General features: G+C 44.6%; 1 protein-coding gene across 1 annotated transcript in view; it reads right to left on the minus strand.

Moving 5' to 3' along the window:
• Nucleotides 1-2105: 2105 nt before the first annotated feature.
• Nucleotides 2106-27500, minus strand: part of LOC131091287 (uncharacterized) — a 31729-nt gene continuing 6334 nt past the window's right edge. Inside the window, exons 2-7 of the mRNA XM_058037249.1 lie at nucleotides 15093-16087; nucleotides 11022-11073; nucleotides 10819-10921; nucleotides 9487-9650; nucleotides 5413-5652; nucleotides 2106-4791 (exon numbers count right to left, since the gene is read on the minus strand). Of these exons, the coding sequence (XP_057893232.1) occupies nucleotides 4045-4791; nucleotides 5413-5652; nucleotides 9487-9650; nucleotides 10819-10921; nucleotides 11022-11073; nucleotides 15093-16087 (2301 nt within the window). The 3' untranslated portion in view covers nucleotides 2106-4044. The remainder of the gene's footprint in view (nucleotides 4792-5412; nucleotides 5653-9486; nucleotides 9651-10818; nucleotides 10922-11021; nucleotides 11074-15092; nucleotides 16088-27500) is intronic.

The raw sequence follows: 27500 nt of genomic DNA on the forward strand, positions 1-27500 counted from the left end.
TTTCCACCTATTTTATCTAACGTTCCTTCTGCATGATGTTTGGGAGCTGAAATACCACTTATACAATTCCAAGGAATAAGTTCTGAAGAAAACTAATTATACTATTTCCCACAGCAATGCTTAATATGCAAAGATTGCTTCTAAATCTGCTTTCCAGGTCATCCTTCTTTTCTTCACACTTCCATTTTGACTTTCAATGAGGTAATTTCACCCTTAAGCTCATTAGTTTCCATAGGAAATGAATTATAAAAAATGCTAAGTGCGCCATATGAGGTTTAACATCAAAGACATTTCTAGACAGACCATGAATATATGTTGAAGCTGTATTTAGTCTCTGTTGGGTATTCTTTTCAGTGCTGCTGAGTTTCACTTGCTTTCATTAGGTAAGTGTTGGCTTAGGAATGACTTACCTTTTCTTTTCCCTTGCAATTCAAATTAATCTTTAATTGTTTAGAATAAAATCTACTGACTGGACTGTTTGAGTCAAATATGTTTTGTTAGGGCTCATGTGCCACCCTCCTGAGGGAAAAAACCCCCAAAAAAAGAGTTCTGAGCAGAAAAAGTTGCAACCAACTGCTCTTAACAAAAAGAGTTCCAAAAGGAAACCTCAGTTCATGTTTTACTAAGTTATAAGTGGGATTTTTCTTGCCAAATGCTATTGTGAATCTTCCAAGTTAGGATGCTTTACCTGGATGTTAAATGTGTTGTTTCCCCTTTGAGCCTCCATTCCCAACCAGTTCAAATACCTGACAGTGAGAACCTCAGCACACCAGATTCTTGTCAGCTTCTATGGCTTCAAGCTTTTACTTTGAACCACTGTTTGTACAGTGAAAAAATAGGGAATGCCCACATAATTTTGTCCTATTTAGTCTACCTAACACATTGGCTAGAGGGTTTGGCTAGTATGTTCCAGAATAATTCATTTTTTAAAAAAATAAAGGTGAGTATTATTCAGTTTCGTTGAAAAGAATACTTCTCTTTGATAGCTCCATAATGTTTTTTTTTACATTTTCCCCCCATGCAGTTGTGGTTGGAATGATTTTTCCCCTCTCTTCAGTGAGTGCTTGGAGTGCTTACCCCATTCACTGCTTGGTTACAGAACACAGAATCAAACAGCAAACCCTGCACTGCACAAGGGCAAAACTGAATCCAAGCCCATGCATGAGCAATGAGGTTTTCTGTCATTAAAAGTGGCAACATAGCTCTCCAAAGTAATAACAACTGTTAGGAACAAAATAAATGCCATAAGTAATACTATTTAAAAACTAATCCTAGTCAATATTTACAGCTGAGAGTATTAAAGCGCTTTATTCCACCCAGAGCTCTCAGAATTTCTTAGCTCTACACTGTGACTTTTTGGAAGAGTTTAGGTAGAAGTTATTTGTGTTCCTGGGGGGGAAAAAATGAAAATACGAGAACTTCAAAACAATTGCTTTAGCTGTAAGAGGAGGAAAATATTTTATACATTCTTTGAAGGTACAAAATATAACACAAATACCTTTTTAGCAGTTAATTTTAGTGATCTGCATTAAAAAAAAATCCAGAAAAACCCTAATCAAACAAAAAAACTTCAAAAGGCAAATCAGGAACTGAAGTCTCCCCTGGGGTACCTGGGCACTGGCCTTCAGCATCTTCTAGTGCCAGAAGGCATCAGCTTTAAATAGTTGGTTAAATCATCTGTGTTCTGAGAATAAGCAGCACTGTTCAATATTTTGTGTTCATCCAGAGCAATATATATATATATATATATATATATATATACACACATGTATATGTGTGTGTGTGTAGAGTCCATGGTGCAGCCAGGGTGTCTGTGATTAGTTGCCCATCTGCTGCTGCAGCAGGCACTGATGGACCTGGAAGGAAACACAAACTCCCACAGAAACCTCCTCTGGCAGCAGTTGGACAAACCTGGTGAGCAGAGTCTGCTCTTTGGTTACACAACAGGTACTGGAGGAGTTGGTGTAAACAACCACCTCATGTTCAGTCTCAGAGAAATCGGGACGGATCTAAAAAGGATTGTTTGCTTTTTCTGCTCTTCTGCCACCACTGGGGTACCCCACAGGCTCTGAGGCACAATTCAGGCTTTCAGCCAAACAAATTAAGTGTTGTTACACCATAGAAATGAGTGGTTAAACATGCTTTTATTGAAAAAGCCACTTTTTCCAACCCTTCAAATGTAACTATTGTCAATAATTGAACACAAGTATTTTTCAAAAGTAGATTTTAGTATTTCAAACTTTAAAAATGTAATAAGTAAGAGAACATTAAATTACAATGTATATGAATTTAATGCAGTGGAAGTTATTGTTAGAGTACTGAAGACTTCTAAATATTTTTAAAACCATAAATATATTAATCTCTTCCCTTTGAATCAAGTAGCATTAATTTAAACAACAACAACAACAGAAAATACCCACCAAAAAAGAACCAACCAACATGGAGCCAGACTTTGGCACTGAACTGAGTCTGGAAATAATAAATGCAGAGATTTGTTTGCTGTTCATGTTTGAGTCAATTGCTAAAGGGCAAATGTGTTTTTGCTTCCACTGCTACCAGCTGCACAGCTTCTGTCTAGGTAGACATGTTAACACACAGAGAAAATATAAGGCAAAACCTACAGTCTTGTGTTGCATATCTCAGACATTAATGGTGGCAAATGGAAGCTGTAGCAGCAGGTGAAATCATAAATAATTCAGTTAAATATTTCAGCAATCAGTCTTAAATGCCTTCACAGAGAAGGATTAAGATAACTGGATGCACACTGCAGCTAATACAGGGGAAGACTTGTGCAGGAGATTTCTTTCTGGCACCTGTTTTTATGACATACTATTGCTTTAAAAGAATGTGCTGTCTCAGCTGCAAAATGCAGCTTCAGAGGGAATTGTTTCATTTAAGAAAGAAAAACAATTCTGAATTCTGGGACAAACATGCAGGAGTCTCTTACAAAGATAGGAAAATATCACCAGGAGGAAATTAAAATACTGATGGGGTTATTAAAGGCAATAGGACTAGCAGGCTTCCCTTTGGTTCAGTGTTCCATTGAATGCCCTGGATTTGTACTCAGGGAGGCACAGCCATGTAGGGTTCTGTTCTAAAGAAAGTGAGCACTCAAAGTTTGCCCCACCTTAATTTCGTCTTTCAAGTCTTGCCTGCTAAAGGAAGGGGAATATTTCTCTAGTCAATGTGCGTTACCAGCAATAAATAGCTGGTGAATATAGGATCAGAGCAGCTGCAAATATCCAAGTGTTGGATGCTGAAGACTATTCCTAGTATTTCAGTGTTTACACATGCTCCTGTTGCCATGAGGAGTCATTTAATGTAGTGGACTGAGGTGTTCTAAGCCTATGTAGACCTAACAAAGATAAAGCTACATCAGACTTTAAGAGAACAAGCATCTGGTATTGGGTTGCTCAGCTTGTCTGTACACTTCTCTAAAGAGTTAGGAGATGAGATAATCTTGCTCTTTAATAGTAGAGTTGCTAATGCTTGGTAAGCTTTGTGCTAGACTGCAGAAGTTATGAAATACTTAAAATGAAGTTTACAAAACTGTATGCAAACATGCATGATTGAATTCTTACCCTTGGCTTGGCAAGGCTTGGATTGTACAGGCAGAGCTATAAACAGAAGCCAACTCAGAGCTCCCCACAGAAAGACTCAGGTGATGCCACAGGGACAGGGGACTGATTTACATTTCAGATATAAACCACGGTGTGACTGCCCCAGGTTACTTTCATTCCCATCCCAGAAAAGGGGTTCTGCAGCCTGAAGTACCTTTCCAGAGGATGCTTTCTTGTACAAACTCCATCCAAGTCTCATGCAGGAGAAGAGAGATGAGGTTAGTGACTGAAGGGAGATGGCATTGGTGCTGTGCTGTGGTTTGTATCCTTGTAATCTCAGTCCCAACATGTAGGAAGCAAAGGCTGCTCTCAACAAAGCTGCCACATGTGACTGCCGCACTGAGCTGCTGGGCACAGCTTCTGCTCTGCTCGTGTCCTGTTCCCTCTGGGTTTGGGACCTGATGGTTCAATCTTTCCCAGTTCATCACTGGGCTGAGGCTTGGCACAGCGTGGCAGCAGCGGGGGCGTCGCAGTTCTGGGAGGGCTCAGCGCTGTTGGCATCCCCACCAACACTGAGAGCTGAGCTCTGCTGGTCCCTGGAGGAGCTGGGGCCCTTCCCATGGCCTTTGTACGACGTGGGGGATTTAGCCCACAGGGGAAGGCTCGATGTGAAGGGGGCAGAGCTGTTCCTCTCCGCACTCAGAACCACCGGCTGCTTCTCTGGCACAGCCTGAGCATACACAGCATTTTGCTCTGGCAGGTGATCTCCACACTGACTAAGGTGTTCTGCCAGGACCAGAGGCTGCTGATCATCCCCTTCTTCAGAAATAACAAAAACTGGTTTGTTTTTATCTGTTTCTACCATAAGCTCCTTTGTTTTTGAGCTGTTGACCAAGTTGATTTTCAGTGGGTTGGAGCTCTCTAGAAGATTTTTGGGGCTTTGGCTGTTAACTGGAGATGCTGCCCCTAGATGTCTCGAGGGATCCAAGGACCTCATATGTTTGCTGTCAGGGGAACTGGCTAAAAATCCAAAATAAGGGTTCCCAAATCTGGATTTCTTCAAATTGCAGGAGGTTAACTTTCGCTGCCTCTGTGCAGACAGAGTGAGGGGATAGGAGGCATTACTGGCAGATGAATCAGAGTAAACAGTCTCTGATGCTCCCTCTATCTCAGTGGCTGAGATTACCTTCCTGGTTGGCACACCTTGGGGTCTTGCAGCTGTAGAAAAACCCTGCAAAAAATAGTACAAAATTAGCAGACATGCCATGGAAAGCAGCTCTCTCTCGAAACTTTGATCCCAAGAGAACTAAAAGTTAAAATTCCTGGTTATCTTAGAGGTAAGATGCATTCTTTAGCAAAAACCTATGTTATTACCTTAAAAAGGAAGTAACATAATTTATTAGCTTCGTAACAAGCTGTTGGTTTGATGACTACAGTCAGTGAGACCCAGATATCCCTGCCACACCTACAGATTCCTTGCAGTGCAATAATAATGCACCAATTATAATAAATACAAGGCATAACCAGGGGGAAAAAATCACATGTCAGAACACTCAATGAGATAATCTTGTCTGAAGGCATTTTTTAATGTTCTTCTGGACTGGGGATAATTTCTTAACCAGGTGCCAACTGCTGGGAAATACAGCTGCTTAATATTTTAGGAAAGCCTGGCTAAATTACAGTATAATTAGGCAGAGACTTTCCCATGCACCCAGGAAGATGGACTGGGATGTGTTTGCACTGCAGGACAGAGAGGTGAGGCACTGGCCAAGGGGAAAACGTGTTCCAACCAGTGAACAGTGGGGAAATGCAGGAGCCGAGACCCCAACACCCTCCCCTGTGCAAGACTCACGCTGCTGTCCACCAGCTTTGTGAAGGGGCTGTTGGTGCTCCAGCTGCACCATTTCTTGTGCAGCTGCGGGATGGGAGCCAGGAGGTCGTGGAAGGTGCGGGCGCTCCAGGTGCGCTGCCGGGGACAGGGGTTCTCCAGCTGCGCGTTCCCCTTCTCCGCAGCCCCTGCGGCCGCGGGCTGGGAGCTCAGCCACTCCGACACGGAGCCCGGGCTGGTCACGCTCCTTTTCAGGTTTTTGTCCTGCAAACGGCAAATAAAGATCGCTTGTAGGCATCTTTCATCGGAACATTTATAAAACACTTTGGAAACAGGCTGTTGGTGTGAGAGACTTGCGCTGACAGTCAAGTTAGATTCAGTCTTTCTCAGAGGACTCAGGAATGCAACTTCTCATCATTTCTCTTCCAGTCTGCTGCCTGAAGCTCGCTGGCTTCCCTGGAGGAAAGTTGTACCTTGCTCCCTCAGTTTTGGGTTTACAGCTGAAGGGGGAAATTTCAGTTAGGTAAGATATAGTCCTACAACCCTCATTAAATATATGAAATATCCACAGCTTAACTTTACTGGAAGTATTTGACAGACCAGAGTCATAAACTTCACTGTGTAAAACAGAATTCTTCCACTCTGCTTGGCTCTTGGAAGGCTCCAGGTGTATTTCTTGTGTATTTCTTTCAGTAGGCTCCATCCTCCTTAAATAAAACTTAAGGGGGATGGAGCCTACTGAAAGAAATCCAGAAGCAGAAGTCTCAAAAATGCACAGTTTGGGGAAAAAGACTGAAGCAAGTGATGCTCATTATCCTATGTTATGGAAGAATTAAAAAATAAAAGGAATGAAAAATAAAGGAAATAATCTGTTCTCAGTGTCTGTGCTGAATAGAACAAGAAGCACAAGAACTGGATTGGAGCCAAGGGGATTTGCATTTCACATAAAAAATGCTCTTCAGGTGGACAACATGCCTTAGGAGTAGAACAAGACATCCAGACAGCTGTAAAATTGGCATCATCAGAAGGTGAGACTACATTAAACTGCTGTCACCAGCCCTGTGAAGATCAGAGCTGATCAGACATGGGAATGAACTACAGGCAAACATCTCTTCCATACTTCTGATGTTCTGATGTTCTAAGTTCTGATGTTGCATTTGAAATCACAATTTTTATCTTTAATATTGATATGAGCTTAGAGCCAGGAAAGTTAGAGGATTCCTGACATTCCTGTGAATCTCCTTTCATTCTTACTAATACCTCACCTGTTATTTAAGCCTCCTGTTACACAACTCTATACGTATTTTTAATTTTCAGCTGTGCGAATATGGTTGTCATGAGAAGAATGAAAAATCCATATTTCCAAAGTTTACATAGTCCTTAAAGAGTGTCTGAAATAAATCCCACAGTGTCCTGGATTTTAAAATCCTGAGAAACCAGAAACATGTAATTTGATATTTCTGAGAATCTGAATCTCCCAAGTTTCTGCAAATCAAAGAAACTATTTAGTGAATGTGTCATATTGGAAATGGACGGGCAGAGAGGCAAGAAATTAGCACTAGATCAGAAAAAGAAACTCAGTAGGAAGCCAGGAGAGGCATCAGGCTCTGCATAAGTTGGTTTCAATACTAAGCTCCTAATCTAAGATTTTATTAAAGGGACAATCTTTATTTATAAATTTTAAGCCACCTGTCTTCTCCTTAGTGGCCCCTTCAGGCTGTCTTAGGATTCATTATTCTAATATTATTATAAATACCTCCAAACTGATGTAAAAATTAGCCTCTGGTTTTGAGATAGGTACACTGGAAGTAACTGGGAAGATGAACAGTGTATTTTCTAGACTTTGGAAAATGTTTGTTAGACTTCCATGATCATACTCTTTACTCAAACCTTTGCATCTGAAACTTGCAGTGTCTGCTCAGAAGTCAGAGATCATGGTCATAAGTCAGCCAAAGGGTGAATGATGCCTTAAACCAAAGGGGATTTAGCAAGCCATGACTACTGGAGGAACCCTGGAATCTCCCCAGAAGCCATCCCACCCTCTGTTTCCTCACACCAGTCACAAACAGAGGGGGTTTTTGCCCTCCCAGCTCTTCCCTCATAACACAGGACTGGTGTCTTCAAACAGGTTTGAAAAGCTGCAGAGCAGAAGCTGCAGAGCAAAAGCTGCAGAGCAAAGCCAGTTAATCACTGGCTCAGGCCCAGGCTCACACTTGGTGGGCAGCACAGGACCAAGCAGCCAGACACAATTTCTCAGGGAAAAAAGTCAAGATAATTTTTTTAATGAAAGCTCCTTATAATTTAACAAATTCTAGTCAAGCATTTTGCGTGAGGTGAGTCTGCTGGCATTATTTACTGTACTGTGAAGGCTCAGGATTTCACACATGTTTTCACAAGGGGATAACTGCTCAGCTCCTGCCAAGGAACGGGCTGGGTTCCAGCAGATATCTCATCCCACTGCCTGGTGCTGGCCACAAAGCCACACAGCACATCCTCTGTGAGGCCTGGAGGCTGGCTGGCCAGCAGCATTTCACACCCTAAAAATACACAACAAAAATTCAGCTGTAAACACGTCTGACATCCAGGAGCCCTCAGCATGAAGTGGCCTGATGAGAGCCCCTTTGAGTGCAGGTTTGTAACTGGTCTGCTGTGCTCAATCTGCACAGCCCTGGAGAGGATGGTCTTCAGCTGTGGGGAAAGACCCAGGGCTTTTAAAAAGGTCCTGCCATGCTTCCAGCCTTGGTTCCTTGAGGAATTTCATTGGGAGTATTGTCTTGTTTGTGTGCTGCATGGACATCACTGAGGAGATGCTTTCTGGCTTAATAATGTGTTTAATTCTTTGGGTTACTTTCACTGTTTTAACACTCTTCTATTTTTTTATGTATAAATGCCCTCTGAATGTTGATTGCAGAAGCAATGTCAGAATAGAAATGGGGGGGTTGTGTGTATTTGTTCCTTCTGACTAAAGTGGGGAAAACGGGCAGGAAAATGGTTTTTCCTCCTGCCTAGAAGCTGGATATGTGTGTGGCTGCCACCAGGTGAAGCTCTCTGCTCTGGAAAGGACCAGGTTTGTCCAAGGGTGCCCAGTCTGGCTATATCCCCCAGTGCCCTGCTCCACAGAAGGTCACATTCAGGCAAGGGAAGGCTCCAGAGCTGTTTTCCCTTCTTTCCCTCTTTCTCTTCATCAGGGTGGCAGCTGGAGGCAAAGCTCAGCACGTGTCTTACACCAGCATTGGAAAATCCTGACCAGCCTGGCCTCCTGGCCAATTTCCTAATCAAGTGCAGGGATACAGAATGCTTTTGTTTTGTAAACTGTGACAGAAGTATTACACAGCCTGTCCTGGGCATGTGAGTTCCTTGTGCTGGTTGTTTATCCTCTTTATCCTGGGAAAAAGAGACAGGGCACTGGAGAAGAGAGTGTTGACCTGGGAAAGGCTTTAGCAGGCACCTGCAATGGATGTGCTCTGTTTATACTCACTCAAGGTTGAAGAGGTGACAGCCAGACCTGAGGCTTCTGAGCCATCATCTGTTTCTGAATAAATAAAGGACCAGGAGCCCAGGGGAAAGAGCTAAAATAAGAGAGAACCTGCTGAATCAATTCAGGTTTCTGTCTGTGAATCTGAGAGGGCCTCGGTGCTTTCATTTGAAGTATTTGATTTTTTTGGAGCCTAAAATGTTAATTTTCACATGAGCTTGGTGAGACACTCTCTGCCAAGCTGAGGAGCTGACTAATTTCCCTGATCACTTGGGAGGGGTGGGCAGGAGTAAGTCTGACTCAGGTCTTTTAGTTACTACAGGTGGTAAATTTTAATGGAACATCAGCTTTGCCAATTAACACTTCTGCAGATCGGTCCTCCTGTCTGCTGGCAAACATCTCCATTATTTGCTAGTAGGGTTCTGCATTTGCTCCTCCCAAAGCTGGGAAGATTCTGGCTCAGGGGATCACAGTCCACTTCATTTGATGGCAGCTCAGCTTGAGGGGTAGGAGAACTGCCTGGTTCAGTCCCTGCCTTTCTGGAAAGGGGGCATTAGGCAAAAATGGACAAGTGCTGTCCAAGAGGGACATCCTGCAGCCTGCAGGAGATGCTGGGGATGTACCTGTATCCTGTAGGTGGTAAAGCTCAGCCCACTGGTCCCAGGTCCAGCAGAAATGATGAACACTTCATCACTCCCAGTCTCAGTGGTCACTGCAGAGATGGAGGAGGGCACATCTGGGTCAGTGTCCTGAGGAGACCGTTCTGTGCTGCCTCTGCAGGAAGTGACTGAGAAAGGAAGAAAATCAATAAAGATTGCTTGCAAGAGTCCAAAACATCTGTTTCCAACTCCTCCCTCCCTCACCAGACAATCTAGAACAGCCTTTGGCTGGCTGTTGCACCAGCCAGAATGAAATTCAAGTCAACAGTTTGCTCTCCTGAAACTGCAAGCTTTTAAAAACAAAACAAAAGAGGAGAGGAGAAACACCCTTGGGTTTGCTTTCTAATAAAAACAGACATGAACTGAAATTCCTTGTGTTAAACACTTGAGGGTGTGCTGCAGATCAGAAACTTGCAAACTCGCTCAACTCATTATTTATTTTTATTTACTCATACCTGCTAATACTGGGAGCTGTAGGTTTTGGTTAAACCCCAGTGATCTGCTCCTACAGGCAGCCTGATGCTCCAGGGGCTGCCATGGAGGGGGATGTGTGTCTGCATGTGTGCCCAAGGCCTGTCCTCTGGTCCAGGCAAGGAGAACTCTGGCCACAGCATCCTCAAGAAGGAGATGGGAAGCTGTTGTGGCTGGGAGTACAGAATTAGCTTTTGTGGTGATACCTTTGTGAGAGCTGAGTGTTCACTGGGAAACTGATGGAAACACAGCAGAAAGTTCCTCCCTGTTGGCTTCCACCAACCAAAAGGGGCACTGGGGCAGTTCATGTGTTGTGACTCAGAACTGCAGCACATGACATTCTCTGCAGCTTGGCTGGGATGCCTTTTCCTGGAAGGACACTGTGAGGTAAATGTGACCCAAAGCACCTCCATCCATGCAGACCCACAGGAACAGGGAGCCTCGGAGCTGGAGTTGGCCAAGACAATCTGAGCATTGTAAAACCCATCCTTTCTGGAGAAAGTCAGGCCCAGGGCAGGTGAATCTCTTCTGTTGACGGGTCTGTGTGGGCTGTTTGTAGCAGCCTGAACCCACCAGGTTTGCTCTGCTAACCCAGTGTCTCCGCAGTGCCATGTGCTGTGACAGCTTGTGCTGGCAGCGCCGGAGCTGTGCTTCCATGAGCTCCTTGCCAGGGGAATTACCCTCCAGGGAGGGGGAGCAGCAGGGACAGTGCCCACAGCAGAGCCTTTCTGCTGTGGAGCAGCTCCCCAGCTGGGCAGGGCAGGGCTGAGGGGAAGGAAGGATCTGATGGAGGCTCTGATGGACCGGCCCGGGCCCCGCACTCACCCGCCTGCTCCCGGCTCACAGAGTGGTTGTTGTTCTCATTCTCCCGGCTTGGCACCACCAGCTGGAGCTCATTGATATCGACAGTGGAGTTCTGGATCCTGTTCTACAACTCAGAACATGCCCCAGTAAACATCGTCAGACAAACAGTGCAACAGCCAACATGAAAGAGAGAAACAGCAATTGCTGAAGCCATTAGCACTAACCTCCTGGTCACTGCATGCGTTGGATGAGCTCCTTTTGGGGCACGTTCTCGGCCTGGAAAGGAGAGACAGCAACAACAACAACAAGCCCTCGAGTGAGTTAAAGATCCACAGCGGGAAAGTTCTGGGCCCTGCTCATCCTGCGAGGGGAACCCAGCAGGTAATGAACATCCAAAATACTTGCCAAGACTCAAGGCAGCAAGGCCTGTAAACGAGGGGAGAGAATGATATGCCCATGTGGTGGAAAGCCAGCTGAAGAAGAGAAGCTGTCATCTTCTTCCTCTGCTCGTGCAAAAGCAGAGCTGAGCCCTGTGCCAAGTCCCACCAGGCTCCCCCTGGCAGCTGCTCCTCCACATCAGCGACTGAACAGCAGGACTGAGATCCTTCAGTCTGGGCAGTGACATCCCTCTTGTCCTGCTAGACAGAATATTTCATCTGCATAGCTAACACTGCACACTGGGCTATATTTAGCAAGCAGAGAGCATCAGATGCTGCTCATTTGAGTGACTGTTTCACTAAGAGGCAGTGCTGTGGCAGATGATGATGGCATGAACGTGCCTCTTGGCTGAAGGGAGACACATGTTCTTAACCATTTTTTTCACATTTTTACTAAAACTGAGATTATGAAACAGCTAGAGTTATAAACTTTTGGACAAATAAGGCTTAAAGAAATCACAAAGAAAGGCTGGCACTGGTGGACCTGATAATGACTGAAACAAGGGTAGCCTGTGGACAATGGTTCTCCAGGGGACAGTGCAGACTCAGGGGAGCATTAGGCACTGACTGATGGGATGCAACCCAGTTATTGCAAAAGCAAATTCTCACCCCAGGTGATGGGTGGGCAGCAGGCAGTGACTGGCAGGGCAGCTTGGCTGGGGAGAGATGGCAACACTGAAGGCTTGATGGAGTCACTGCACACCCAAGGGTTGGGAGGCAATGCAGACCTAAAGTGCAGCTGCAGTTCATGGGTTGCAACCATACAGCCAAAGTTTGACTGCATGGGACAGGATTAAAATTAAATAAGATGGACGTATCTGTTGTTCCTGGGGCTTGGGAAAGAAAATAAAAAATCCCCCATTACTCGAGCCAGGCTTCATGGCCAAAAGTAATTAGAATTATTGGCCAACTAACAACTGAAGCTTTCATTCCCTCCCCAAGTAGAAAACAAAAGCTGCAGTGTGGCAGAGACTTGGAGTTTCCCCAGAGAGCTTTGCCCTGCTCAATGCAATGAGCCTGAGCAGATACTGCTGATGACTTGGTGCACTGGAGTGGCAGTGGGTGCCAAGCCCATCCCAGGCCATTTCTACTCCTGGCAAGGCTGAGCCTGCTACTTTTAGCTAAGCAAGAGCAGCAGATAGAAATGGGAAAAAAAAATCAACAGCTGAACCTGGTACCAGAGGAATAAATAAAGTATGAAGAGAAAAGAAAGTTGAAGGCAAGTTTACAAGGCCAAGAGCTTCCAGGTTCTTCCTCTTGGCATGCTCTGCAGTGCCCAGGGCAGCCAGGACAGTGTCCCTGTGCCTCAGGGGGCTGGTCCCAGGTCTGTGTGCTGCTCTGGTAAAGCAGCAGCATCTCCCCCCAGCCCACCCCATGCCACCCTGACATTTTCTGCAGAGAGGACAGACTGTGGCTAATACACATCTGACACCTCATTTCAAGCCCCTATTTAGGACAAGAAGCATAAAATAGAGCTCGATGGGCTCAATCTAAAAGAAGTTTAATGCTTAATGGCCTCAGCAGTCTTATTCTGAGCTGCATTAAAAACCCACAGCTGCCAGCTGTAGGCAAGCTCCAGCCAGGGCCAGGGCTCTGGGGCCAGAGACCAATGCCCTTGGAGCAGTTAGCTCAGAAAAGAGGGAGAAAAGGAACACCTCACCTGTGTTCCAGTGCAACACAGGGGAGGTAACTCAGCACAGGTCATGGCATCTCTGCCACCTGGTCCCACTTTAATGCTCTGATAAAAAACAGAGTGGTGTAATCAAGGATCCCAGGAACAGCATACAGGGAGTACAGGAGGCTGGGACAGCAAACACCCTGTCAAGAGGCTAAAGGAGTAGGGGTAGTCTCTATTTATATTCAGTCAATAGCTGGCTGAGGTATAGGTATCTTCTTAAAAAAAAAAATAGTTGTAGAGCAATGAAGAGACATAAATTCCAGAGTTGAAAGGAGCAAGCCTAATGCTGTGCCATAGAGACCCCTGTAGGATGTGTTCCCAGAACACACAAACATTGCTGTGTGGGGCTGGAGCCCTGTGGACTGTTTTTTTTCTGTTGGTCAGCAAGAGCAGAACATTATTTTGTAAACATCTAACAAGCAGAAAGCCAAACTGTGAATGTGAGCAGCATGGCCTGACTTTCTAAACAGGCTTTGCAGAGGAAACCTCAGCCAGTGGAGCCTCAGATTGCTGGTGCACTTTTTTGGGTTGAATAATGCTCTGCTTCATGGATTGTTACAGTGAAATTAAATAGGGGTATTGGAGCAGGAACAGCCTACTCAACATGTGTATCAGCCCAGACTGCTGCCATAGCAAAGGGAGCCTGTTTCTGTCTCTTCTGAAGATTGGCAAGGGCATAAAAATAAAGTATTTGGTATCTGGAAGACATTTTCCACCAGACTTTTTCCTTTAGAACTAACAAAAAATTGTGGTCTAAATTAGTGCTCTGCGAGCTCTTTAAAAACAAAAAGGTTAGTTAAATGTAGTACATGCAAATTTAACTCTTACAGCCACAAAATCTCAGACCCCTAAGCAGGAATTTCTGTATATACAAAACAGAGATTATATTTAAGCTTCACCACCGTGCCTGTGTTCTCTGGTGCCCAGTGTGATTGGCCTGCATTTTGTGTTTATTCTGCCAGAGCTAAAATGCAGCCTCCATCAGGGCAAGGCAAACCAAAGTACTCTGCCAGGGCTGGGGGTGTCTGGGCAGTGCTGAGGCTCTGGGGCTGCAGGATTCACACTGGGTGAGGCAGGGCATGCAGGAGGGAGAAACCAGAGCAGCTGCTCTGGGAAATGAACATACTGCCAATACCCAGCCCAGAGTGGAGCCCTGCAAGGGGCACAGCTTGTTTCAGTTCACCTGATGTTTTCATGGAAGTCAAATCGTTTGGAAAACGGTGTTTGTTTTGACAAAAACCTGGGGAGAATGGGCTCTGTTTTGGATTTGTTGGAAGGGAGAGGAATAAATCACGGTTTCTACAAAAATGTTTTCACTAGGGAGTTAGAAAAATGCAAACATATGCTGGGGGGCGGAGAAGTGTTCCTTGGATAGATATAGAGAAAAGAAATACATAAAAGAAAAGCAATTGACTGGAGAGGCATGCTTGTGTAACAGTTAGCATTTAACTAGTTAGTATCAGGACCTGGAAATCCAAACCCAGCCTGACCATCAGCTCATTTGACTTTTGGATTGCTTTGGATGGCATTTGGGAACAATGAGAGCTACTGCAGCATGGCTCTGGGCTCTTCCCCAGCATCAAAGGGATGTGCAGATGACTTCTTAGCACACTGAATGCAGTGGATTTAGAATTCCTGCACAGTCTCTTGGATAAAATATGCTACAGATGGGAAAATATTTTTAAATCTTAATTCTGTGTGGTAATACTTTGGTTATTATTTACTTTTCTGCAGAGTGCTAGTGATGGTTAGTTAGAGCCAAACTGTGGGATCTCTGTGAGAAGATGCAGTGACTGTCAGCTCAGCCTGCTCAGGAGACTCAGGGAAGGATGATCTTTCTCTGCTGAACCTGTCCATCAGCCAAAAGCTGAGGTTCAAAGGCACCACTGCCATTGAAACAAAAAATACCCAGGGAAGTCCTGACTATTCTGGTATTTCTGCAGGAAAAAGAAAATAAATCTGAGGCACAGGAGCTATAGAAGTAGGAAATAAAACTGAGGAGCCATGGACAGGTGCAGTGAGGGGCATTCACTCCCTCTGTACCCACTTCACCACATCTGGAGGACAGCAGGAGTTAGCAGAGCAAAGGGAAGGTCACTCTTCCCTGTGATTGTAACTCTTTCCTGATCATTTCCCTGTGGATAATACCATATGCTTCCAAGGCTCTGGCATCACCTTACCTGCAGGCCACGCAGAGGGCAGAGAGCAAAGCAAGAGCAAAGACAACAATCCCTGTCACAACTGCCAGCAGCATCATGTTTTCCCTCCTGTCCTGCCTGACAGCACCCACGGGGCCTGGCTCGCTGATGTTCCTGTACTCGAACAGCATCGCGAAGCCTCGGCCCCGGTCCGTGGTGGTGATCAGCTCCATGATGACCTCCACCATCTCCAGAGATGAACCAAACACCATGGTCTTGTTTACAGGGGAATTTGGGCCGCAGAAGCGAGAGGAGAACGTGATGAGATCGGAAACATACAACACATCATGGGGACAGACATCCCCTGCTGGTTGAGGGCTGGAGGAGATTTCCATGGGCAGTGCTGTTGAGGGAAGTGTCCAGCTCTCTGCTGTGACTTCATCCCTCTCACCAGCAGCCAGGTGGGCAAGCAACACCTTCCCTTCCACATCCTCTCCTGTTTCCAGGCCACTGGTGTTTTGCCTCTGCAGTGAGGCACTACCAGCCACGGGCAATGGCAGCTCCTCTGGCTGAGCCTTGGTCATTGCTTTGGGTTCCTTCATCTGCTTCCACTGGTTTTCTTCAGATGCTTGCTTGGCTTCATTTTTTTTTGAGATGGTTCCTGGAAGTTCATCCAGGTGACCAGCAAGGTCCTTTGACTGGTCTCCAGTGCTACTCAGGTTCTGAGCCTCCTTCGACATCGAGCTCTGGAGAGAGGCTTTTGTGGTGTGGACAGCAAAGCCCAGGTTTTCCTCAAGAGAAGGCATGTCCTTATTTTCTGTTGTAGCAGGAGCTGAGAACCCATCCCAGGGGGCTGGAGTTTCACTAGAGCTCTCAAAAATGTCAAAGTCAAATATTTCCAGGATGAGATGGGTCCTCATGGGAATGAAGAACTGCCAGACGCAGTGCGTCCCTGGGTAGTAGTTGTTTGGAAAACCTGGTGACAAAATCAGGCCTCTTTCCATTGATTCCACCACTGCACCACAAGAGTAGTACACCTGGGAAATAAAACAAAGAATCTTACACCTTGCCATGGATTACAGCCAGGATGCAGCCTGCCAGACCAATGGAAGGTCCAACTCTTTGCTTTCCCTTCAGAGACTGGTTTAAGATACCCCCAAGACAGGGAAATTCATTAAGCTTGTGCAAATCTTAGCTCCTACTTTTGTGGAGCATCAATCTAATATGGGAAGCCACTCTTAGAGATTATGGAAGTGTATATTGGATGGTCAACCTCCAAGAGAAATATAACCCACGTAAGTAATTCACATAATTCTCACTTCCTACTACTGATAATTTGTGCTGTTGGCAAACATACAACTTTTTGACCACACAAATGTGTTGCCCTAAACAGTTGGTTGTGTGAGAAAAACCTTAAGAAGCTAAAGGAAAAATGTGTCACAGCACTTAAAATTCTGTGTTATTTTCATTACAAAAACATATTTATGTAAAAAAAGAACCTTTGCATTGATGATCACCCATGATTCATCCAACCAACTCATCTTCTTTTCAAGGACATTCAGCCTTATTTACTTCAGTAAAATGTAGCTGCTTTTGATTGGGCAAATTGTCTCCTTTTCAAGTGCAAAGCCTCTCAAAATAGTGACAGCAGCTATCAGCTCTCACCAGTAAACCAGCAACCAACATGCATTTTACATAACACAGTGACAGTTCCATGTAAATCTGCTATTTCTTCCTTCTCCACAAATAGCATCCAGCCTCCAAGCAGGAAGGAAGTCCATAAATGGTGGCCATGAAAACCATTCTGTGCTTTTCTAAAGGTGCATGAGGCTGCTTTTGCACATCATATTTACAACTACCTTCTCCCAAAGCCACTCTCAGAGCCTTTTTTCAAGATTCTTTCATAAATTTGCAGAGCACAGAGCCCAGTCTGTGCCTTAGGCAATTGTTTTTGAAAAGGGAAAGAAAAAAAAAAAAAAACCAGAAGTGCTTAGGTCACAAGCCCAGTCTAGGAGCATGGGTTTATGAGCATTAATTGGAAAAGAAAGGGAATGCTTTGGGTTTGGTGTGGTTTTTTTATTGGAAATGATTAGTTGTCTTGGTCTGTTATCTATTTAAACACAAAGGAACTTGGCAGCAGAACAAACGAAGCTTATGAAGTCCATATAAAGCCACAAAGATCAAAATACTCCAGATTTTTTTTCTCTTGGTCCTTCCCCTTAGCTCATATTGAAATGGGAAGAAGAAAAAAAAAAAGAACACCAAATGTTAAAAGCTCCTAAATAGAAACAAAAAGCCAGACCTGTTCTGTGAGACACAACCTTTGTTTTGCAGCAGGTGCTGCTGATATTCTGGGGGATTTCAGGGTGGATGCAGGATGGCCACAGAAAAGGACCAAAACAGTAATGTGGGTGGAAACTGTGTTCTGTATTCAACTTGGAATCCAATATTTGACTTGTAAAAGTGTCATCTAAATCAAAGCTTATGTTAATTATAGTGGAATAAACTACAGGCTGCTCATTTAAGGCACCTGGGCTGGATTATGGCTGGAAGTCTCAAGTGGAAAAGAAACCACATTCGTTGCCACACACATATTATTCTCTGTCTAATGCCTGAGGAGTCCCACATGTAAAACCAAAACATATTAATAGAAGTTTACTGATCTTTTCTCCAAGAGGTAAATTGTTGGGGTTCGGTCTGGATTGGTTTATTCACGGTAAAAATCCAGGGGAAACAAGCAAAACTTTATGTCAATTTAAGAGGCCACAGGTCCTAACAGTTAGATCCATATACTAATTCACACCAGAATTATAGATACAGCTGTTGCCACTTGGATTTTACTGAAAACTTGCTGGTTTCCAGGGAATATGCTCCTCTTTCCTCAGGGAGAGGACGCCTCTTACACTTGGAAGAAGAATAAATGGAAGAAGAAACTTGGGATTTTCTGTTACTTCTCTTTTATTCCTTCACTTCATCCCAGCATATTGGTGCAGTCTTGCCTTTGTTCCACACAAATCTGAGCTCACTTTTGAACAAGCATTTGCATAGCAAGAAACAGTAAACACCACCCAAACGTTGCCCTAAAATAAGTGCCCAGTTTAGGAGGCAGGATGTGCACCAGCACTGCTGCTCTCACAGGGTGGCACTCCTGGATGTGGGAGGATCACGGATTGGCTCAACCCTCCTTAAATTAGCAGTGACTGAGGGCTGAGATTTTGTTTTGTGGAAGATGAGATGTGGAGATTTTGTGGAGATTTTGTTTTGTGAGCTGATCCAGTTGCCTTTTTTCAGACACTGAGCAGGCGCCTGGAGGCGTTCACAGCCCCTCCCCTACTACCAGGAGATTCGTGAACACCCCAGAGCTGCAGCCACCAGATCAGGGGGTCCTGTGGGATTCAGCACCAGGGAGCTGAATGGGGAAATGCATCCCCCCCAAATCCATCACCCCCACCCTCAGGATAAGCTCCCTTTCCTGCCTCCCTTTCCCTTTCACTCAGATCTGTCAAACTGTCATCATTTAAAGAGGAATATCTTGCACATTCTGTGTACATCCAAGGAGTCTCAGATGCAAGGTGCCTCTTGAGCCACCAGCGGGCTGCAATAAAAACCCCAAGAGCTGCCCTGCACCCCCAAATCTGGGCAGAGGGGGAACTGCAATGTGTGAATTCCAGAAATAGGGCTGAAAGGTTGTGGCATTGGGGAATTGTTAATTTATTATGGCTTGTGAGACCAAAAAGATTCAAGACTTGCTCTGAGATCAGGGAAAAAAAAACCCACAAGGGACAGGAAATGCAAGATAGATCAGAGGGAAGGGGAGGGGGAAGGATTTCTGATTAGTTTATAATCCCCAACTGAATGAATGACAAAATGGTTTTGTTCATTTGAATCACCCATTATGAACCCTGAGTTTTGCCAATTAGACACAGATGTTCCCTTCTGCAGCAAGCTACAGACTTATGAGGTTTCGACAGATGCATGCAAAAAAATATTGGCACATTTTTAATCTTTGCAAATGATAGGTTGTTGTCCTTTTAAAAACAACACTTGATATATGCCCACAACAATCAGGTGAATTATGAGCAGGGAGAACCAGATTACCAGTCCTGTTTGTCTGCTTTTCAGTACTTTCCTCTCTGGCCAGAGATTCCAAATGTTCCCAGCAGTTGTGTTGAGCTGAATCTCCAGTCCATCATGGTCAGACAAATTCTATCTGCTTTCTGTACTGGGGGAACTGGGAAACTGCATTTAGTATGTTTAGAAGGTTTAGAAGTAACTCAAATCTCAGCTACTGCTGCTCAGCCACAGACACAATGGTTGGCTATTTCAGAACATGCCAAGATGTTGCATTTCCCCCTTTGACATTACACAGCCCTCTCAAAAGCTTAAATCTTGTGCCATTACTAAAAAATGCCCCATTGTCATGTACTTACCTCCTCCTGTGCGGGTGTTTGGACTGAGAAGTTAATATTGACATCAGCTTTGAGCTATTTAAGATACACATGTGTAAGGAGTTATAAGGCAGAGGAAACACAGGGCTGCGGAGGGCAAGGAGGACCTTGTGGCTGTCCCTCAAAGGTGACGGTGGAAGTGCTGCTCTGGCAGTGCTCAGAATGCCCTGCTGCCCTCTGAGGAGCAAACCCACGTGTACTGCAGTTGTAGGGAGGTTTTATTACACATAAAGCTGTGCTGGGCTGGAACAGATGTGGCCAGAAGTGACTGCAGGACCCTGCTCAGAATCTCAGTGCAGACACCAGATCTGAGTGAGGCACCAGATCTGAGGAGCACCAGCTCCCCAAGACACAGAAGCCCCTGCTGTGTTACACAGGGGTGCAGCACAAAGCCAGTGTGTCACTGCTTCAGACTGGATCCTGTTCATCAAAGAGCTCCTGAGAAGCAGGAGGCACTGATGAAAAGCAGAATTCCCATGCATAAAAAGGAGAAAATTATTGTTTTGGCCAGATGGGATTTTACCATACGGCCCACCCAAGAATATGCACTGGGAAGAGTAGTTATCATCATCTGATATATAATATAACTCTTAACTCTGCTCTCCACTCACACAACACCTACAAATGTAGGCTTGGAGCCTCTGCATTCTTCCTGTAGGAACATTGTCAGGGAATCAACGCATTCTAAGGAATCCCACTCTCTACAAGATTTATTTAATTTAATAATACAATTATCACCCTTTAATCACAATTACTCCCCAACAAGGCACTAGGCTAGAGCTGGACCTGAAGCATGTTCAGAAGCAAGCTCCTCACTCTGCCAGGACAGGACAAGTTCCTGCAGCAGCTCAGAGCAACCCCATGCCCAAAACCTGCAGAGATCTTGCAAAAAGCCATGAGTGGCAAATTGTGGCAGCCTCCAGCTGGCCCAGAGCCTGCTCAGCGATGGGTTCCAGGCTCTGCCTGAACCACAGGGAGCAGGCAAGGCTTGGTTTCTCAAGCATCCCTGTCCTGCCTGCAGGAGAGGAGTGCTGCTGGCCTGAGGTGGTGCTGGGAGCCCAGAGGGATCCTGGAGGATGCTGTGACAGAGAAGGTGCCGTGGCCCTGTGGCTCAGCCTGTAAAGACACAAGCCCTGCTGAAGAGAAGTGGAAACAAAGTGATGCAAGGGCCTGGGCAGGGAAATCCTCAGCCCAGTTGTGTTCTTAGATTTTGCTTCTCTTTCTTCACTCATGTTAATGCTGGTAGCAACATCCTAGAGGACACTGTCTCACTTGCATCCCAAAGACTGTTTATTTTAAAGCGTATTTATTTCAAAGAAGGGGAAGGAGAACATCCTGTCTTGATGTTTGGTACTCCTCTGTGAGCACAATCTCAGATTCTCTGGCTCGGGACCTATTCAATGTAGCTTGTTTTCTTTTATAAAATGCCCAAGAAATAGCAAGTTCTTGTGGTGCATACCCAGAGTCAGAGCTCAGCAAAGGAAACTGGAGACACACAGCTGAGCCACTGAATTTCCACTACATCCTTGGGGCCAAAGCACTCACCTAATAGAGGTACCCAGCTGCAGGCTTGCAAGGAAATGATGTGCAGAGTTCATAACCCATTTTGCCCTCATTAATGCTTTATGCACATCTCAACTTCTGTGCATTTCTCACATGTATTTTGAGTTTCAGGCAGATTTAAAAATGTCAGTTCCACTTCTTTTTAGAAACAAGCGTAGGAATAATCCACAATATTTCAAACTGACTGAACATGAAGAAGTGCTGCATTTATTAGTCTTTTCAAGCACAGATGTGTATTAACTCCTTATCCAAGTAAAAGAGCTTTTTGGTCTTTGCTTGAAAGGAAAAAAACTGGTATTGGAGTAATTAGTGGAGGTGAGGATAAAAGCTTTTCATGCAGACCTTAGGCCCTTTAAAAATCATTGTGAAGATAGGATATTTGGTTATGATCCCATGATTTGAATCAGAGGGTTATTTTATGTTTTGTCCCTTCCTGTAAAATAGCCCCACTACTTAAACACTTCTAAGAGTAGAAAAGAAAGAACTCCTCTACAGGTGGATTTTTTTGTTTAATTTAAAAATCAAAATCCACTGCACATCCTAGAGCCAGAACAGGACAGTGTAGGGGCATCCCACAGCAGCCTTACCTGGTCAGCCTACAGCTGATTCCACAGAAGCCACAGGGGTAAGCAAATAGTTCCTGCACAGAGATGGATACAGTCTTAGAATCCAAGATTGTTCAGCCTGGATGATTAAATTTAGCCATCTGAGCTCAACATAGCATCAGTGGGATGAAAATCCAGCAAGCTTTATTTGGGATCACTCACCCCTCCAAAATTAAAAACATCTCATGTGCACACATGCACACACACGTGTGCTTCTTTCAAAGAGCTGGAAACGCTCCAAGGCTCCTTCACCAGCTCCTTCACATTTATCCTGCCCAGGGGACCTCTCTAAAGCTCTGGCTACACCAAGATCTTTGCTCAAAACACAGAGGGAGAGCTATGGCATCCCAGCTACCTCCCCCTTCTCCCCTCCAAGCACAGGAAGTTCATTCCAAGTTAAAGATCACTCGGGCTCCTGAGGACATTTGAACAGAGGCAGCCACCTGGGGTGAAATATGAAGTGGCCCAAACATTCAGCCAGAGCAGAGAGAAAATGCTAAACTTGGGGTTTTAAAAAGAAAATGAGAAGGAAAAAGGGAAAGTTGTCATTCCACAATCCCAGCTTACAAGGGAAAAACAAAATAAAGACAAGTCTTTACTTGCTGACATGGCTGGAACTGCCTGCAAAGCTACCAGAAACATGATTCTTGTGGTTCCCAGCAAAAGCCCCAAGTTTTCCTCTCACAGTATTTCCAAGCTAGGGAAGTCTGGGCTTTTTGGATGCTCATCAAATACAGGATCTGAGGAAAGACTATCCCAAGAGTGAGATAGAAAATTCCAGTCTGTTGGTTTAAGAAGTGACCACATTTCCTTCACTAGCTGACTGATCTAGACATCAAAGCTGGTAGGACTTTTTCCAAGCACAGGACAAAGTTAATCAGAGACTTTGGAAAATTATTGCTCTATTTAATTTTGCATTTTCAGCTCATCATTGCATGCAAGGTTTATTTTCTTCCATTAGAATGAACTAGATACAGCTGCAGCACATCAAACCTATTTTTTCCACCTGGCAGTACAAGAGTTCCTAGAAATGCCTTGGAATCACCACTTCCCTCCCTCCCTGCCAAATTGCCTTTGCTGTTTGAAGCACGAGGAGACTCTCATCCCACATTAGGGCACCTCTTCAAGTGTCTCTGGATGATTGAAAGTAGCAGAGCTAGCACAAGCAGGTCAGTCATGGGATTGACAGAGCACAACAAAAATTGCTGACACTTTGCTTAGTTATTAGCTTCTCCTGTCTCCTTTTTTTTAGTCTTTATTTGTAATTATTTTTCAGCTTGATCTCCAAAAGAGTTTCCATCAATTATGAGAGTACCCTGCTTGCTGAGGGGTCTCCCTTGCCCTCCCAACACAAACCCACCTCCTGCACACATGAATGTTCTCCCATTCACACAAACAAGCTCTGAACAGGGCTCAGTGTGGGACTCAAGCTGGGCTGAGCATACATTTGCTTTTAATACATTTATGGTACCAGAGCAGTTGCACTCATGCTTTTAAATGAGGACCTAATACTTCTTGAAATGAGTGCAACCTGCTGGATTTAAGCAAAACCAAACCCACATTTTTTAACAGATGCTCTGTTATTTTAGTGGTGGGCAGCAGCAGTTCCACCACATGAAAGTGATTATGGATGTGACATTTCCACTCTGCAAATCCCATTTTCAGGAAATGGACTTGTCTTGTATTCCTTCTTGGCACACATCAGACAGCTTCACAGGGCCCTGTTTTCACATTTATCTCTGAGCTTTTTTATTGGTTTTAATAATTTGCTGGACATTTGAAGAGAATAAATATGCAGGCAGGAAGGGAAGGAGGCTGTGAAAGCCTCTTAGTGAAGGAGAGAAGGAAAACAAAAATACTGCTAGAAGAGTAGGGGAGGGAATCAGGAATGCAGTTCAGCAATTAGAGCAAAGAATGCAAAGTCTGAATGAGACTTGAGGACTTGGAGGCCCAAATGTGCCTCAGACTGCAGACATGCTATTCCCTCTTATTCTTCCCATATGTGACTCTGCTGCAGCTCAAGCATCACAAGAAGATTGCTGGGAAGGCACTGCTTTATTTCACTGGAGAACAGGCAACCTTCTCCTCATTTCCTATGAAAAAAAACAATAATCAGGGGGGAAGGAATGTTTTCATAGCCTTGGATGGAGGCAAATAAGCTCTGCTGGGACGGCAAGAGGCTGGCAGGGCTCAGGGTACCCTCACCTGCTGTAGGTCTCCAGGCCAGCTCCCAGAGGCTGCCTGTGGATGCAGCATTCCCTGCAGCAGCTTTCCAAACCGTTAGGCAGGCATGGCCACAACAACTGCCTGGGAATCAAAGCAGCTGCAGGAGAAGTGGCAGGAGAAGGTCAGTGATCTCATTAGAGCCAGGAGGCCAGGGCCCCCAGGCACAGCGAGGTCCCAGCTCCACAGCTGCACTGTGTTTTGATACCTGGCCCTGGCAGATTGCATAACTGCACCATGAGCTCACCATCCCTCCTCCTTGATCCTCGCTCAGAGCAGGAGGTGGGGAAAAGGAAAATCACAAAAAAACAAACACGGGCACTCCGACAACCACCAGGCACTGGGGAGAACAACAGCCCTCCTCATTTAACTCCAGAGATGCTTGTTCCCAAACAACAAAAAAATGCTTGTTCCCAGGGACACAAGCAGGGGCTGTGTTGTGAACAATCACCCATGGAACAGCCAGTTTTCCATAGCATGATCAGCAGTATGTGCAGCCTGAGCATACATTGACATTTCGTGCTCGCCTTCAGAGCATGCAGGGTAAAGGCAGCAGAATGCTCTGCTGCTTTTGGGAGGTTCTGGGGAGAAGGAAAACCAGCTCATCCTCATTAGGCCAGAGATGCCAACCTACACCAGAGTTATGAGCAGCGGGCAGATTTTTCTGCAGCAGCCACAGACCTTTTCTGCTGCAAGATTCCTGTATTAGATGAGGAGCACCCAGTTCTGGGTACAAGGAATGCTGGCTAATTTAGCTCATTTCCTTCTGCAGGCAGAAACCAGAGTTGTTTCCTACAGAGGGAGATTCAGAGCAATAGTTAGAGATGGTGTTAGCAGCCCTCTGGAAGAGTGTGTCCCCCTCCCAGCAAAGGTGGGACTGCAGGAGCTCATTGACAACTCAGCCACATAAGGGCTCAGAGGTGAAGCCTCAGAACACTGAAAAGAATTCTTGTTCTTTTCCACCACATCACAAACAGGCAGAAGTTTCACTTCTCCCCTTTCAATTCTCTAATTAGGATTGGGTTGGATTCACCTACAAGATCTCTTACAAGTTACAGCTATGATCTATATTTTTAGAGCTAGAGATGCTTATGATGAATAGTTTTTCTCTAGGTTTGGCAGCTCACGGGTACATTTGCTACCTGTCAGATTCTCAGACTGAAGTTATCATTACAGGAGCAATGCTAGCATTCACTGATTACTCAGTAGTTGTTGCATGTCAAGGTGCAGACACACTTATGAAGCAGATAAAACATTGGTAGAGTGTGAAACACAGACAGAAGTGCTCTGGAAGAGACCTAGGCCAAGGCACAGGACATTTTTTTCTTCAATTTCATTTACATCCAGGTGCTTTTACGAGAAACCAAGTGCCAGGTCTTGTTCTGAACTTTTCTCTATCTTGACTGCAGTCCCACATTACAATATTAATTTCCTTCTTCTCATTTCAGTCTGAAAGGACAAAAGCCAAATTGTTTTTCTATCAAATGATTTGAAAAATCTATTTAAAATATGCAACTCCAGCGCTTGGAAATACCCACTTGACTAGGCAGTGCTCCATTGGGGACTGTAACCATTCCACCCATAAAGCAGAACTATTTTAAGCAGAAACCTCCCATAACTGTCTCATAAATTTACTGTGCTGTGCTCATGCAACAAATGTGATCCATGTCCCTGGGAGAGCAGTCCGAACATTGGCTTTCCCCTTTCATCACAACATCAGCTTTTACGCCCAAGGAAGCACACAGCATATCTGACATAACATCCACCAGGGAGTGCTGGAATTCCCAGCCTTTTCTTGTGGACCTTTCAGTCTAATCCTTGCAGGGGGGGAAGAACAAAGCTAACTCTTGTGACTGGACACTCGGCAAACAAACAGAGATTCTCCAACAAAGATGCAAGATGCCCTATCAAGTAAGATCCTTCATCTACACAAAGCTGCTATCCATGTTCTAGTTTGTTGGGTTCCTTTTTCAGAAAATACCCTCATTCAAACATACAAAAAAATGTAAAGCCTTAGAAAGAGAAACAAAGGCATCATTTAGAGTGTCTCCTCAGGCAAATAATCCTGAATATGATGGGACCATGGTAAATAAAAGTAAGGCAGTGTAATGAAGAGTTCAAGATGCCATGGCCATTTGCTTCAGGGCTTTAATAGGTCACATAGGTCTATTCTCTACTGGAGCAAGTTCTCATTAACAAAGTGTACACAACACACCATAGAAAAATTAATAGTAAATGATAGGGTTGGTGGGAACTGGCAGGGGTGATGGGGCAATTTCCAGAAGATCAATCTGGTTTTCATTTTCTATAAATTGAGCAGTTTAAAGCAGCTCAAATTAAAGAGTAGAAAACATGGTCAGATTGTTTTCTACTGTTTGGTAACCAGATGGATTATATAACAAAACAAAAGCTATAGTCCTGCAGCAAAAGTTTACTTGTGGAGTTCAGTATAAAAATTGAACACCCTTGAACAAGTTATGTATATCCATAGGAATCTGTAAAATGAATGTTCCCAAATTAACTTCAAATATATCACCTCCCAAATACATGAGGGAGATTTAAATAATGAAATCCATATGCACCTTAGGTGCCCAGAACTGCTTTGTTTCGTTTTGAAAGGACACGAAACAGGAGAAAGGAGAATTGAAAGGCAAAATTTGCTGCCCACTTCTTGGGAAATGACCCTGGATTTTTAAAAGCAAATAAAACACAGACTTGTACACGTAAACTGGCCTGGCAAAAGAAGAGCTGTTTGTGTTTGGACTTCCAGCTATATGACCCTATTGTTTCATTCAGACACTTCAGATGTTTCACATGCTGGAAGCCTATTGTACAAACATATGGAGAAGGAAACATTCCAGATGTGAGTGCCAAACCTGCAAATATTCTGTGTCACTGAATACAGCACATTACTGCTGCAGAGCTGTTATCCCAGCCTTTTGGAAACCAGGTTGTTGTGTCACTAAATGTCACTAGCAGGTGGGAGGGCTTGTGCAGAAGACATGGGTAGAGATCTTTCACATCTCTGCAAGCAAAGAAAAACCCTCTCCCTTTCATGCAAGCTTTTTAGCTGGGCTTCCACATGAGCCATTGCTGCAGCTGGAGCATCCAGGGGTCTGCTACAGTCTGAGTGCTCATCCTTGGTTTTGGATGGTAAACAAACAACAGCACTTCTCTCCACCTTGTCCTCCCAGGATTAGTCTCCTCTTGTGCACTCTGGAAAGGGAAATTTCCAAGACTCTGTCTTTGCCAGGATTTCAGAGAGCAGGATGCTTGTAAATTTTACTTTATTGCTTACACATAAGGAGAGACCATGAGGGCACAGCAGGGAGGGTTGGGAGAAAGCTGAAAAAATTATCACAGATACTGCAGACAGAGGAAAACTTCGCCTGGGTTTGTTGTTACAGGGTCCCAACCAGTGAGCAGTTTGTTTTCCTAAATAAATCTGTTTTGCAGACGTCCTTTCTTCTTCCCCATTCAAGTTCCAACCAGGAAACCTGGAATAAGTTACTGTTGATTTTAGAGGCAAATCAAAGTGTTCAGCCTGCTAAGCTTGCATTTAAAGTCAGTCTTGATGAGCAGCTCCTTGGGGCCCTTGTATTCAAATAGTG

The sequence above is a fragment of the Melospiza georgiana genome, chromosome 18 (genome assembly GCF_028018845.1).
Source record: "Melospiza georgiana isolate bMelGeo1 chromosome 18, bMelGeo1.pri, whole genome shotgun sequence".
Lineage (NCBI taxonomy): Eukaryota > Metazoa > Chordata > Aves > Passeriformes > Passerellidae > Melospiza > Melospiza georgiana.